The sequence below is a fragment of the Chelonia mydas genome, chromosome 5, assembly GCF_015237465.2.
Source record: "Chelonia mydas isolate rCheMyd1 chromosome 5, rCheMyd1.pri.v2, whole genome shotgun sequence".
NCBI classification, from domain to species: domain Eukaryota; kingdom Metazoa; phylum Chordata; order Testudines; family Cheloniidae; genus Chelonia; species Chelonia mydas.
The window spans coordinates 16,021,565-16,037,287 of NC_051245.2; the positions used below are offsets into that span (position 1 = coordinate 16,021,565).

Below are 15,723 nucleotides of genomic sequence, written 5' to 3' on the forward strand. Positions count from 1 at the left end.
CAAAAGGGTGTTCAGAATGGAAATGTTTACTGTGCCTCAACAAGAGCTACCCAATGCACTCCAGATATAATGCAGCAGCAAAAAAACCCCAAAAAACTTACATGAGAAAGAAAGCTTTCTACTTTAGAATCCTCTGCACCTGCATAATAGTGAGCCCCCATCCATCCAGCAGGGATTCAATTTGCCCTAGTAGAGAGGGCCTCATGGTGGGCTGCCTAGGGGTAATCACATGTGAAACAGGCATGGGGAAGGAAGAATCATGTAAGGGAGGGCTGGAAAGAAGATAGGCCTTGGGATTAATGTTAAGAATCAATTCAGTAGCCCTAGCACTCCATGTAAACGGTGCAGGGGTGCTGTGGCTGGTTGCTATTTCAGCCATAGACCTTTAGATGAATGACTAGAATATCACCTGCTCTGATTTAAATATAGGGTTGCCAACTTTCTAATTGCAGAAAACCAAACACCCTTGCCCTGCCCCCGTCCCACCCCTTCTCCAAGCCCTTTACCCCCACTCATTCCATCTCCCCTCCCTCCGTCGCTTGCTCTCCCCCACCCTCACTCACTTTCTCATTTTCACCAGGCTGGGGCAGGGGGTTGGGATGCAGGAGGGGGTGAGGGCTCCAGCTGGCAGGTGCCGGCTCCAGGGTGGGATCAGAAGTGAGGGGTTCAGGGTGTGGGAGGGGGCTCTGGGCTGGGGCAGGAGTTGGGGGTGCGGGAGGAGGTGAGGGCTCTGGGGTGGGGGTGGGGATGAGGGATTTGGGTTGCAGGAGGGGGCTCCAGGCTGGGGACTGGGGCCAAAGGGTTTGTTGTGTGGGAGAGGGCTCCAGGCTGGGGCAGGGGGTGGGGGTGAGGGCTATGGGGTGGGGCTGGGAATGAGGAGTTTGCGGTGCAGGAGGGGGCTCTGGGCTGGCGCCTAGGGGTTTGGAGTGCAGGGTGGGGGGTGAGGGCTCCGGCCTGGGATGCAGGCTCTGAGGTGGGGCCAGGGGTGGGGGGTTCGGAGTGTGGGAGGGGGCTTAGGGCTGGGGCAGAGATGCGGGAGGGAGGGAGGGGTGCAGGCTCCAGGTGATGCTTACCTGAGGCAGCTACTGGGAAGCTGCGACATGTCTCTGCCGCTCCTAGTTGTATGGGTGGCCAGGGGTCTCTGTGCACTGCTGCTGCCCCCACTGCAGGTACTGCCCCTGCAGCTCCCATTGTCCACAATTGCCGGCCAATAGGAGCTGCAGAGCCGGCATTCGGGGTGGGGGCAGCGCGTGGAGTCCCCGTGGCTGCCCCTATGCCTAGAACTCAGAGGGAGCTGCCGGCTGCTTCCTGGGAGCCGGGTAGGGAGCCTACCAGCCCCGCACCAACCGGACTTCTAATGGCCCAGTCAGCTGTGCTGACTGGAGCTGCCGGGGTCCCTTTTTGACCCTTTTTGAAGTGGACACCTGGCAACTCTATTTAAATATGATCTTTGCCTTGTAAAACTATCTTTAGGTTACAGTGATTATATTATTGTAACTTGTATTTTGGCTTGTATTCATGTGTTGACCTGGTGGAAAATTTTCAACTGGAATGTTTTTCCTTTGGAAAATATTGATTCATTGAAACTGAAATGTTCCACAGGAACATGTCAATTTTGATTAAATGTCTTTTAGAAATATATTTTCTCTTTTATTTTATATTTACATATTTTATAAAATAAAATAAAAATAATGCAAATTAAAATTTAAAAATATAAAATAAAACACAAATGAAACAAAAAATCAAAATTTAAACATTTTAATGGACCTAAAATGATTTTTTTTTTTTCAAAAAAATGTCACAGGAATTTTCAAAATTTGACATTTTTTTTCCAGTTTGGTACACTTCCTTTGGTACACTTCCCCCTCGCAAAAATTATGGAATTTCCCATGAAAGAGAAATTCTGGTTCCCAAACAGCTGTATTAATTTCCTTTCTTTTCCAATATTTCAACCTGCTTCATTTCAAGGAAAAGTGAAATTGTTGCAGTGGTTTTTCTTATTAATAAAGTAATCATGACTATATAAATTATGAATAATAATCACTTCAATAGCTATGGCTTCCAGACAGCGACTGGCCTGAGCCAAAACCCAGAATCTGAACAACAATGAACTTTGGAGATATTGGTATCCAGGTCTGAGTTTGGTTGCTTGGGTTTACCCCTACCTGCAGCAAAGAGTTTCTTTTCTGGAATCAGCCTTATTCCTGACCTCATTTCTAGGGTTATTCATGTCTCTTTAATTCTTCTGGAAAAGCTGATTTGCCTAACATGAGAAAGCAGTCAAGTGTAAACCTGGAGGGATCTCTGTGCCTGAAGGGAGCCTGGGATAGGAGTGCTAGGTACCCAGAGGCACATGTCACATTGTTATGGTCAGATTTCGTTATGGACAACATTCAATTCGAAGTAAAATATCCAGGCTTCATTTCTTCAGAAGTTAATTTAAAAGCCATACAGAGAAGAGGTGCCCAATCCAGAGTGTGTATTACATCCAGTCTCATGATGACTGGTGTTGCGATTGCAGGGCTAGCTGTATCTCTGCCCTTTTCTGGTTACTCTGAGTGCACCCCCACAGGTGTCAGGCATCATGCCTTTACCTATCTTGGGGTGGAATTTTGCAATCCTCCCACTGTTAGACCAGACTCTGGACTACAGTACTCTGTGTATCAACCAAGTTTACCCTAACCCAGCAGATCCATGTGAGTTTGAGTATCTGTGATTCTTCCTTTCTTGAATCTGTGACCAGTGATGAACAGAGTGACCAGATGGCTTTCCTAAACCCAGGCACTGTTAATTTTAACAGTAGGACCAAAGCATTTAGAGGAAAAGGATTTAAAAACAACCAACAGTCTGCACACAATGTCTGTCTTACCTGAAGTCTGAGCATCTCCTGATGGTAACCTAGGCAGGCCTAACTTCTTCAGATGTCACAGGAGGTCCCTGTGTCTCAGCCTGGATCGGTCCAGTAACTAGTATCCTCTCTTGAGAGTGTGTGTTATAAACCTGATCGAGTTCTTGTGATCTCCTTTTTCTGTTTTGGTATTGTCTCTTAAGTCTCATGTGTTTGCTGAGAAGTGGCTAATCTTGAGCCATTCTTTCCATTCCTGCTTGTTTTTCCTGACAACCCGTATTGAACTAAACCAATATATTTATACAGTAAACATCCCAGTCGCCAGGTTAACATACAGTATTCATACATTTATTACAGAGCAGTGCCAAATCCGTCACAACTGGATGTAACTGATTCTCCATCGCAGTTCACACCATTGTAGTCCAGCTTCCTGACACCTTGGAGATGTCTGCAACTGTACACAAAAAGTTACTGGGTGGACATTGGATAATCAGCATGATGAGGTAATTTCACCTAGTTACAGTGATGATTAGTGATTCATAATTAACAGATTATAAAGCCAGAAGAGACCACTTTCTGATCATCTACTCTAACCGCCTGAGTAACACAGGCCATTTAAATAATTCCTGTTTGAACTAGACCATATCTTTTAGAAAAAGATCCAATCTTGATTTAAAAATTGCTATTGATGGAGGATCCACCACAATGTAGTGCAGTGAAAATGTCCTAACAGAAGGCGCTGGATATGGTGAAATATATGCTCTCAAGCAAAGCAATGCTGAAGTCAACTGATATGACAAGGGGAGGCAATCTTAAATTGGAACAGTCCTGGCTGGGGACATCCAAGTCTTTTGTCATGGAAGGGGGCTTCTTTGCTTGACAGTGGCTCCAGCTCAGATTTCTTCACTCCGACCCTAGATAAAATTAATCCTAGGGTACTTAAGGAATTAGCTGAAGCAATCTCAGAACTGTTAGCAATTATCTTCGAGAACTCATGGAGGATGGGGTGAGGTCCCAGAGGACTGGAATAGGGCAAGCATAGTGCCTATCTTTAAAAAAGAACAAAGAGGAACAGGGGAATTACAGACCAGTTATACAACTTCAATACCTGGAAATATACTGGAACAAATGATTAAACAATCAGTTTGCAAGCACTTAGAGGATAATAGGGTTATTATGAGGAAGAACCAACAAGGATTTGTGAAGAACAAATCACGCGAAACTAACCTAATTTCCTTCTTTGGCAGGGTTACTGGCCTAGAGGATAGGAGGGAGGCAGTAGATGTGCTAAATCTTGATTTCAGAAAGCCTTTTCACAGAGTCCCACGTGACATTCTCATCAGCAAACTAGGGAAATGTGGGCTAAATAAAATTACTATAAGGTGGGTGCACAACTTGTTGAAAGACCATACTCAAAGAGTAGTTATGAATGGTTCACTCTCCAACTGGGAGGGTGGGTGTATCTAGTGGTGTCTTGCAGGAGTCAGTCCTGGGTCTGATTTTTCTTCCTCCTTCTTGTAACAACCTTTTACATACTTGAAAACTGTTATCATGTCCCCTCTCAGTCTTCTCTTTTCCAGACTAAACAAACCCAGTTTTTTCAATCTTCCCTCCTGGGTCATGTTTTCTAGACCTTTAATCATTTTTGTCGCGCTTCTCTGAACTCTCTCCAAGTTGTCCACATCTTTCCTGAAATGTGGTGCCCAGAACTGGACACAAGACTCCAGAGGAGGCCTAATCAGTGTAGAGTAGAGCAGAAGAATTACTTCTTGTGTCTTGCTTACAACACTCATGCTAATACATCCCAGAATGATGTTTGCTTTTTTTGCAACAGCATTACACTGTTGACTCATATTTAGCTTGTGGTCCACTATGACCCCCAGATCCCTTTCCGCAGTACTCCTTCCTAGGCAGTCATTGTCATTCTGGGATGTCCAGGCCACCTGGCCAGTGGCTTGGCATGAGCAACTCTAAGGCTGGTAACTATGATAACAACCTTGCAGAACCTGTGTGTGTGTGTGTGTGTGTATGAATGAATGTGTGAATAAATATGAAATTGAATGGAATGTTATAGCTATAACTAACTGCTTACTATGATTCTTTCTGTATTCACAATAAATGTGGTATTTTGCCTTTTCCCCTTTAATAAGATCCTGCTGGTTTTTATTTTATTGGTATAACAGTGTGGGGAATCTGATAACAACCTCCAAATATGTTTAAGGGCCCTTATAAAGAGGATTGTGCTCAAGTGTTCTCCATGCCCACTGAAGGTAGAACAAGAAGTAATGGGCTTAATCTGCAGCAAGGGAGATTTAGGTTAGGTGTTAGGAAAAAATTTCTAACGATAAAGGTAGTTAAATTCTGGAATAGGCTTCTGGAGGTTTTTAAGAACCGGGTGGACAAACACCTATCAGGGATGGTCGAGGTTTATGTGGTCGTGCCTCAGTTTAGAGGGCTGAACTTGATGATCTCTTGAAGTCTCTTCCAGCTCTGTGTTTCTGTGGTTCTATATGGAGAGGGGTTTTTGACTCTATCAAGACTTTGATTGAGGTATCGGAGTGGAATGGGGAGAGGAATGGATGGAGAAGGAAGAAGTGCTATAAAATGAGGCGAGAGAGAATGTGGGGGGAAAAGATGGAAAGAGAAAATGAAGGAGGATAAATTAGGCAAGAACTGAGAGAGAGTGAAAAAAACCTAACAAAGGTGTGAGAAATAAACACAGGGAGGGATGCATAGAGGGAAAAGGCTAAAAGAGGTGGTGTGTCTTTTGCGCTTTACACAACAGAAATAATATTGCTCCCAAATATATCTGGATCCCAAAGAACTGTGGCTGCTACACACAAGCATGCAAGCCCTACTTAATAGATACTGCTACTTTGACTGGTTTCTGGCAACATGTAAAACATAAAATGCAGTGAGCATCACTCCAGGGATCACAAACTATTTAAAGGGTTATTACCTGTGACAGGGTGACTGGCCCCTTTAAGAGTGCCTCACTCAGGAAGATCACAGACTCAAGAGTGGGTGAAGGACAAGAATCCATATGGCTAGCTGTATGTAAGCAGAGACTTGGCTCAGAGGGAGAGGCTTTCAGGATGGCCTTAAAAGTTCTGTTAGATTTGAGCCTTACTTAGTCTTGATCTACTCCTGCAAGTGTGGCAGTGCTGGCAAGGATTATGTTGTGGTGGCACTGCTATTAGTGTCTATATGGTAAGCTACGTAGTTGTAGTTGCAGAGCTAGTTTAGCGAGTTTACGGTAATCTCTTTTAGACTGTCAGACTACGTACAGTAATAAAGAGGAACAGGGTCCTGATAGGACACTACTGTAAGATGTTGTTTTGCTCTGTACGCTAAGGAGCATGTGACTGGTCCAGCGAGTTGCAAATCATGTGATAGCTGAGCAGGCTCAGACAAGAAACTGAGAGGTGTGGGAGAGAAGCTTACAGAAATCTGACACACACAGACTCTGCTGAATAGGCAGCAGAAGCCACCAGATCTTTCTACACACAGCTCGATTGCAAGGCCAGCAGGAAACATGGACTGTGGCGTGATCACCTCCAAGACAGTGCTGCTGCTACTCAGCCTCATCTTTTGGGTAATTTGATAGAAGAGCCTCTAGTTTGATAACTTTCCCAGACTGTCCTCTGGCTGGTGCCACTACCAGCTTCCTGTGACAGTCCTCACCCCTTTCTCTCTTCACTGACCTGATTTAACTGCAGATGTTTTCAGATATTCAGGGACTGATCCTGCAGTTCTTACTCAGGCAAAACTCCCCACTGAAGCTGATGGGGAGACTTGTCTGAGTACAAACTGTAGGATTGGGGTCAGTATCTGTACTTCTTTTACTGTAAAGAACTTAATATGCTACATGCTCTAGAAACAACGTTAATTGTTATGCATTATTACTTCTTATTACTGCCTTGAGAGTGTTAACACTAATATGATCAACTGTCCGTTTTTACTGGGCAAATTAAAGAAAGATCAGAGAGCAATGAGTGACCGTCAGTACAAAGCAGATGTGCCTTAAAGAGGAACTGAAGGGGGATTTGGTATAGAAATGCACATTTAACTCCATTGATCTACTTTTGTCTCACAGCAAGGAAGCAAACTTGCTAATGTAATTTTGTACACATAACTGTTTTTTTTCCCAACTAAACTTTTAAAAGTAGTTTTATTAGTGAAACCAAGCGCAAGAGGCTATGTAAAGAGAATGAAAAATTTTAACTAAAGGCAGGTGGTTTCTGCCTCTGCCCAGAACTGGTCACTTCAGGGTAGTAAGCTAGAGATTCCATATCAGAGTTTTCGGTAATGAAGTGAGATTTTATGAAAGACAGAACGTGAGGACACCAGAGAGTTAGGGGGGCAGATACCCATCTGGTGTAAAGCAGCATAGCTCCAGCTGAATATTGTGTGATATCAGAGGCTGGAGGTGAACTGCCAGGTGGGAAGCAGACTTTCCTCCCTGGGATGTTGGCCATAGATAGGGCTTTCTCCAATTAATGCTTGTTGTACTATGGTGTAACTCCATTAGTGTTAGCTACACTCTATTTATTTCAGTATAGGGGAGATCAGAACTGGGCACAAAGTTTCTTATTCTCTTAAAATCTTTAGGTTAAGTAATGGGCTTCAGTCTCTGAAAAATGATGTTTGTGGTTCGTGACTTTATCTAAACTGTAGCTAACACAGTTATTAATCTCTTGCTTTAAACGCTATCACAAAGTTTTTCTTTAAAATTAACTTTTAATTCATGAGAATTTGTAAAATAATTGTTTTTAATAGAGAACAAAATCCTGTGCTCATTTTTGAAATTCAGATCAATATAACTGAGTTTTAATTCATTCTAAACTCAAAGAAGAAAGATTTTGATTGATTAGGTTTAAAGAAGAAACATTTAAACGGTGAGGATATTATAATGTTGTACACATTATTTTATCCATTACTTTTGCAAATATATTGGTATCCATACATGCTAGCCATTTCATTATGCTCTTCTCTGCTGGCTGGAATGAGAACTGATTTCCTGTGCCATAGACCGTATAACGCTAAAAGTTAATGGAGATTACTAGGAGAATTAGACCCAAAGTATACACGGTTCTCAAACCCTGGTCGATGAACTCCTTTCTGGTGGTCTGAGAGCCAAGCAATAAACAGAATGGGATGATGGAAGGGAAAGCAGGTCCATGAGAGGATTTCATTCTTATAAAATGGTGAATGGAATGAAATGGCTGGAGAACCCCTGCAGCATACTCTACAACCTAGGAAAAGCAGACAAAAATCTTCATATGCTACTTTATGGTTCCGGCTGCTGCACTTCATTTCTGCTCCAGCAATGAAGCAGTTCAGATGTGTTAGTGCTGGAAGCACTTTCAAGTGAAAATGCAAGTTTCACTGTTCATTAGGCATTGATTTTTGGACTCTGCTGAGCCTGGAGTGTGTCTAGCACCATAGCTGACACAGCTTCTTGTATACATTGATTTTGGGCTTTCTTAATTTACTTTCAATATGAAACTTAGAAGTTTGAGTGTAGCACACTTGATCATTTCATACGAATGAAATTAATTGAATGGTTATTTTCTGGAGACAGGCAGTCCTGAACCGAAAGCCCAGATCTGGACACCCAGTTCAGATCTAGATCCAAATGTTACGTCCCAGGCATATTACCAGGTGTTTTTTTGACTTTGTATGGAGAACATTTAGTTCCGGAACCCAAGACAAATGCATGATATTAAGAGGATCCAGTTAAGTGTTTAAGTTTCTGAAGTATGTGAACATGCTCAAATAGAAACAGTGCATTGGCAGCTTCCTTAGTCTTGCAGCTCCTAAATTTAGTGGACACATATAAATGAACTGTGCAGGTTGCAACATCAAAACCGTTTGACTAAATGGGGGGTTGGCTGAATGAGGGAGCAATGAATCGTGCACATTGTGTTAGGGGACATGACCACATTTTGGTTAACCAGGACTTTCAGCCAACCAGTTAAAGAAACATTTGGTTAACCAGGGTGTGGTTAAATATGCTGTACTTGTGTACAAAGTCCTTGCTGAAGTGGTTTCATAGAGTATTATGATTTAGTTATATATCTGCTAAGTTTGTGAGTAAAAAATTACTTTGACTTTTAGAACCATATAGTAGTTTGTCTTTAGCGTTTCTGAAGGTAAAATTGCTGTTAAAAACTGAGAAGTAAAAGTATAGCTGGATTTGTTATACAGTTGGTCTCATGGCAGCTGGAGTACTGGACTCCTCTGTGGGTTTATCAGTTCCAGGGGCACTTCAGACCTCATTTTCCATAAGAATTTTCAGGCTTATAATTTTCTCATCATGTAGAAAGATCTTTGAATAGCTAGAGTACAGATGCCAATGTTTGCCTCACAAACAGTACATGACATCTTTTTGAAAGTATTAGTCAGGAAAATAACAGGTCGGGGAGAGAGAAATGGTTCAGGTTGTATGAATGTCAGTAAAGTCAATGTAGGTCAATTGGTGTAAAATTTGTGACCAGTACCCTCCACCCCCGTTTCAGATCCCTTCACTGTTAACAGTGACCAACAAGTCCACATAAAAGCTACAGCTTTCAGTCATGATTCTCTGCTATTTTTAGGGATAAAACTCATGTGAGTGTGACTGCAGTAATATAATTTAATGGCAATAAAGATTCCAGTCAGTATTTTGGGACTTTCCTGCCAAGTGGGAAAGTTTGAGTAATTCAGTAATAGACTGAAAGAAATGAACCGGATAGATCACTTCATTCACAGAAGTGAGCTTTTCAGAAATAAACCCCTTTGTGGTGAGCTGTGCTCAGGGCTTGAAATGTAGCAAAATCAGAAGGAACTCAAGTCCCTTTGTTAAAATGAAATAATCTGTTGATGAATGTACATTAGGGGAGGACAGAAGAGATGGAGAATTCCCCTTTTTGAATTAACATTCATACCTTCTATGTGATCATCAATGGAAACCAAAGCTTGGATTTCACAGGCCAAAGTGTGTCCCCCCCCCAGAGACATGCATGAAACTCCCATTGACTGACTTCAAGTCATCAGCATTTCTAATGTGAAGCACTTTTCTTCCTCTTGGATCCTTCTACGGATATTTCTGTATTGTCAGTAGTGGGATTGGTGTGCAGATATTAGAGAGAGGGCAGCGTTAAGCATGATGTGTGAAAATGGGACTGACACTTTTGAAATATCAAATGTTTACTAAAGTTTTCAGCATGTGCAAGAGAAAGTATCCAGATTGAGACTGTGATCCAACAAGCAGTTCAGCACTTGAAAGAAAGGAGGTCAAGAGCCCCGAAACCTGGTGTCTGATTTTACAGTCCTGTTTTCATACAGTGCATAAAGTAGGAACCATTGAAGTGTGTTAGTTTGCTGTGTAGTTAATTATAATTGCTGTGTGCTGTTTCCTGTTTGAAGCATAGGGAAATGCTGCAGTACTTCATTGTAAGCAGGTGGAAATTACCCCTGCTTTGAGAGGAACTACACAATATATATAGCTCAGATTTACTCCTTTACTGTGTTTGTCTTTATTGGAACTCAAATAACCACCAGCAGCATAAACTTCAGTCTAATTTTGGCTGTTCTTAGGGTTTTCTTGCAGGTTTCTAGCATGTGCGCTTACAGTGCCCCAGAGAAGCTCTCCATTCCTAGGCACAGCCTTAGAACATGACAACCTGTTGTATTTGGGTAAGAGGGTGGGGTAACTTGGTTAACTTGCTAACTTGTTAATGATTACCATTGTATGTGTTAGTGACTTCAGCTCCTGCAGGGGAAATGCAGAACCTTGAATTCAGGTTTTGGCAGATAAGTGAAGGAGGAACTGATTTTTCAGCTTTTAGAATATGTTAATTTGCGATAGCTTGGTCTTTACATGTAGTTCTCATAATCATCTAAGAACTCCTACAGGATTTACAAACAGCATTTCAATTCACCTGTAAGCAATATCTCTCTTGCCCAAGCACTGAAAAACTGCACATCTTACCCAGATTGAAAATGATTGTGGGAAATAATTCAACTTACGCCTACATAATAGAAGCTGCAGCTACAATGCCTTGGTAGGAATTACTGTGTAGAGGTGAACTGAAATGCTGTCTAAAAAATGCAGTAAGCCTTGTATGAGATCCCAGATCATTATCGTAATGCCTGTCTACATGTGACTATTACAAATAAAGAGATAACAGATTAGTTTCTCTTTTACTTACTTACCAAAAATACAGCATTAAGTGACTCCCCTAAAGGAGATGCTGATGTCAAAACACATACTGGTATTGCTACTGTGAAGGGGGAGTTTATTGGGAGTTGTGTGTGCTCAGCACCTCGGAAAAGCAGGTCACTTAGTTAAGGGCCCAACCACAGACTGAAATGTCTAACTTCAGTAGCTTAACATAGTCAGGGGTACTGGAACAATTTGATAGTGGGGGTGCTGAGAGCCATTGAACCAAACTGTAAACCCTGTATATGATGGAAACCACTGCAAGCCAGGGGATGTAGCAGCACCCCTAGAACCGCTAGTTCCAGCACCTATGAACATAGTTTCAAATTTTAAAATGTTTAATCTTAATTCTCTCTGCCTCAGATGCACATTTGTGAACAGAAATGATAATGTTGATCTACCTCACATGGGGTCTGGAGAGGTTCAATGTCTTTAAAACACTTGAGATCTTCTCATGAAAGGTGCTGTAGGAGGGCAAGGTAAATTACTATGACTACATCGGACCTTTGCTCAGCTCTAATTAGGAGTCACTTTATTTAACACAGCACCAGCACATCAGGGGTGAATTATTCTCAATTTTATTCCTAGAGGGTTGCACACTTGACACTCAAGCTTCTTCTCGGACCACCTGCCTTTTCAACCCATCCCCACAGCCAGGCCTCACTCCAGCCTGTTCCCACAAAACAGGTGGGCCCCTTGACTTCCCACTCCGACAAGTTCTCCTCCTCCCACTCTCCCTGCCTTTCTTTGCAGTAGAAATGTTGGACAACATACAGGACTTTCAGTGAAGTGGTCCGTGGCACCAAATGGGCACTCTATGGGCCTGGTTTTAGTGGAAATCAGGCTTTTCTGGTTTTCTGACTTTTTTCACCAGAATCAATATTGTTACACAGAATATTTGCTGAAATATTCTGGAATTAACTTTTGAAAATCACAGCTGGTCATCCTGTTACAGTGCCCTATGAAAGGCTATGAGAGCATATACTGAGTCACAGATAGTTTTTAGTAATGGTAGGGTGGAGGAGCTTCATTTGTGAACACCTTCCCTGCCCACATGACTAGTTCTGGGAAATGTTAAAATGCCTCAAAACCCTTCTGGCATCTTGACATTACTGAATTTCAAACCAGAGCTGAGAAAGTGCTTTGCATTTTACACTTGATGAATCCAATATATTTCTGCATGGAGGAGCTGAGCTATTTTTGTTAAGAGGATTTGTGTCCGGCATCTCTTTAGGGTCTGATCCTGCATTCTTTGTGTACCCCAAAACATCCACCAAAATCCAGAACAGGTTTGGATGTGTGCAGGCTCGACTAAAGCTTACTCGAACGCCTCACTCCAAGACACCAGAGAGATTCTGAAAAAAATCCTGCAGAAGAGCTTCAGATTAAAAATTGAGTGAACAGTAAGGACCATGCAGGAGACTTTAGATAATGGCAATTGAATTTGCTTTTGTTAAGTGAGACAGTGTGGTCTGGGGGATGGGTCAAGATATCAGGAGAATGGGTTCTGTTCCCAGTTTAGCCCTGGCTGACTTAGTGTCTGTCTTTCAGCAAATCCTTATTTCTTCATGCCTCTCTTTCTTCATCTGTAAGAATGGGGATAAGTGATTTTCCTACATTATTAAAGCCTTTTTGAGATCCTTGGCTGAAAAGCACACTATGTCAAGGTTCCTTCCCCACTCTGAACTCTAGGGTACAGATGTGGGGACCTGCATGAAAGACCCCCTGAGCTTATTCTTATCAGTTTAGGTTAAAAACTTCCCCAAGGTACAAACTTTGCCTTGTCCTTGAACTGTATGCTGCCACCACCAAGCATTTAAACAAAGAACAGGGAAAGAGACCACTTGGAGACATCTTCCCCCAAAATATCCCCCCAAGCCCTACACCCCCTTTCCTGGGGAGGGCTTGATAAGAATCCTCACCAATTTGTACAGGTGAACACAGACCCAAACCTTGGATCTTAAGAACAAAGAAAAATCAATCAGGTTCTTAAAAGAAGAATTGTAATTAAAGAAACGGTAAAAGAATCACCTCTGTAAAATCAAGATGGTAAATACCTTACAGGGTAATCAGATTCAAAACACAGAGAATCCCTCTAGGCAAAACCTTAAGTTACAAAAAGGCACAAAAACAGGAATATACATTCCATCCAGCACAGCTTATTTTACCAGCCATTAAACAGAAGGAAATCTAACGCATTTCTAGCTAGATTACTTACTAACTTAACAGGAGTTGTGAGGCTGCATTCCTGATCTGTTCCCGGCAAAAGCATCACACAGACAGACCAAACCCTTTGTTCCCCCCCTCCGGATTTGAAAGAATCTTGTCCCCTCATTGGCCATTTTGGGTCAGGTGCCAGTGGGGTTACCTTAGCTTCTTAACCCTTTACAGGTGAAAGGATTTTGCCTCTGGCCAGGAGGGATTTTATAGCACTGTATACAGAAAGGTGGTCATCTTTCCCTTTATATTTATGACAGATGTGTAAACTAGTACTAAATGTTGTGATACAAAAAGTACACTTGGTCTCATAGAAATAATCCTAACCAATTACAAGTCTTGCCCTATTCCTGTTGAAGTCAACAGCAGAGGAAACACTACTTGCTTAATAAGGGATGCAGTTCTTAAACATAAACATAGAACTATAGAAACTGAAGAGACCTCAAGAAGTCATCTAGTCCAGTGCCCTGCGCTCGGGCAGGACCAAGGAAACGTAGACTATCCCTAACAGTTGTTTCTCTAACACGTTTTTTAAAACCTTCAGAAATGGGGATTCCACAACTTCCCTTGGAAGCCTATTCCAGTGCTTAACTACTCGTATAGTTTTAGAAAGTTTTTCCTAATATCTAACCTAAATCTCCCTTGCTGCAGATTAAGCCCATTACTTCTTGTTCCATCTTCAGAGGACATGGAAAACAATTGATTACTATCCTCTTTATAACAGCCCTTAACATATTGGAAGACTGTGATCAAGGCCCCTTCCCCCCAGTCTTCTTTTCTCAAGACTAAACATGCCCAGGTGTTTGGGGGGTTTTTATACCTTTCCCTATAGGTCAGGTTTTCCAAATATTTTCTCATTTTTTTTGCTCTTCTCTGGTCTCTCTCCAGTTTATCCACATTTCTCTTAAAGTGTGGTGCCCAGCATTGGACACAGTACTCGAGCTAAGACCTCCCCAGCTCTGAGTAGAGCAGGACAATTACCTCCCTTGTCTTATATACAACAGTCCTGTTAATATACCCCTGATTGAAATTAGCCTTTTTCACAATTGCATCACATTGTTGACTCATTCAATTTCTGATCTACTATAACCCCCCCAGATCCTTTTCAGAAGTATTACCACCTAGCCAATTATTCCTCATTTTATAGCTGTGCATTTGATTTTTCCTTCCTAAGTGTAGTACTTTGTACTTGTCTTTATTCAGTTTCATTATATCTATTTCAAACCAGTTCTCCAAGTTGTCAAAGTCATTTTAAATTATTGAAGCCCCTCCCAGTCTAGTGTCATATGGAAATTTTATAAGCATACTCTCCACTCCATTATCTAAGTCATTAATGAAAATATTGAATGGTATCGGACCCAGGACTGACTCCTGTGGGACCCTAGTAGATACGCCCTCCTAGCTGGACAGTGAACCATTGATAACTACTCTTTGAGTATAGTCTTGTGTACCCACCTTATAGTAATTTCATCTAGACCACATTTCCCTAGTTGGTTTATGAGACTGTCATGTGAGACTATGTCAAAAGCCTTCCTAAAATGAAGATATATCATATCTGTTGCTTCCCTTCTATCCACTAGGCCAGTAACACTCTCAAAGAAGGAAATTAGGTTGGGTTGGCATGATTTGTTCTTGACAAATCCATCATGGCTCTCCCTTATAATCCTGTTATCCTCTAGGTGCTTACAAATTGATAGTTTATACTTTATTCCTGTATCTTTCCAGGTATTGACGTTAGGCTGATTAGGTCTATAATTCCCTGGGTCCTCTTTGTTCCTCTTTTTAAAGATAGGTACTATGTTTGCCCTTCCCCAGTCCTTACACATACCAGTAGATCAAAAGAGTAAGAAGAAAATTTGGAGCCGACTGTGGATGGGAATGTGACAAGCTACTTGTGACAGTTGGAGTGATGTTAATTCTTTGCAGTCCTGATTTCAATACTTGCTAATAGAGTTGTCTCCATTAAATAGCCCATTTACCTTTTCAGGGTTAGTACATGAAACACATGAAAACTTTATCTAAAAATACTATGAATAAAACAGTGATAAGGTTTTTTCCCCCTTTCAGTTGCGCAGTAGCAATGTTCCTTTCATGCATGTCTGCCTGAGATCAAAAAGTGTTTTGTGTACTTTAGGAGCAGGCGAGGTTGGGTAAATGTTCTGTAGGGATATGTAAACTGTTCCTGTGAAAGATCTTAAAATCTTGACCTGGAGTGGCCATCTTTAACGAAGGGTGCAATCTTTAACCGCACAAGTGCGGTTGATTGTACTCCATTTTACACATCATTTGAATGTAGAATTCCAGGGTCTGCTCTGTGGCTTAGCCAAGAGGCTGCTAAAGCTAGTGAGGAAATGGTCTGGTGGATAGTTCGCTCTAGTGTGAAGGGCACTGGACTAGGAGTCTAAAGACCTGGATTTTATTGCCAGCTCTGCCATAGATTCACTGTATGGCT

The 15,723-nt window shown here is 41.9% G+C and overlaps 1 protein-coding gene across 1 annotated transcript in view; it reads left to right on the forward strand.

Annotated features, from left to right (window-relative positions):
• Positions 1 to 6,120: 6,120 nt before the first annotated feature.
• The window catches only part of LOC102938006 (tetraspanin-36), a 40,712-nt gene continuing 31,109 nt past the window's right edge, over positions 6,121 to 15,723 (forward strand). Inside the window, exon 1 of the mRNA XM_007055150.4 lies at positions 6,121 to 6,443. Within this exon, the coding sequence (XP_007055212.1) occupies positions 6,384 to 6,443 (60 nt within the window). The 5' untranslated portion in view covers positions 6,121 to 6,383. The remainder of the gene's footprint in view (positions 6,444 to 15,723) is intronic.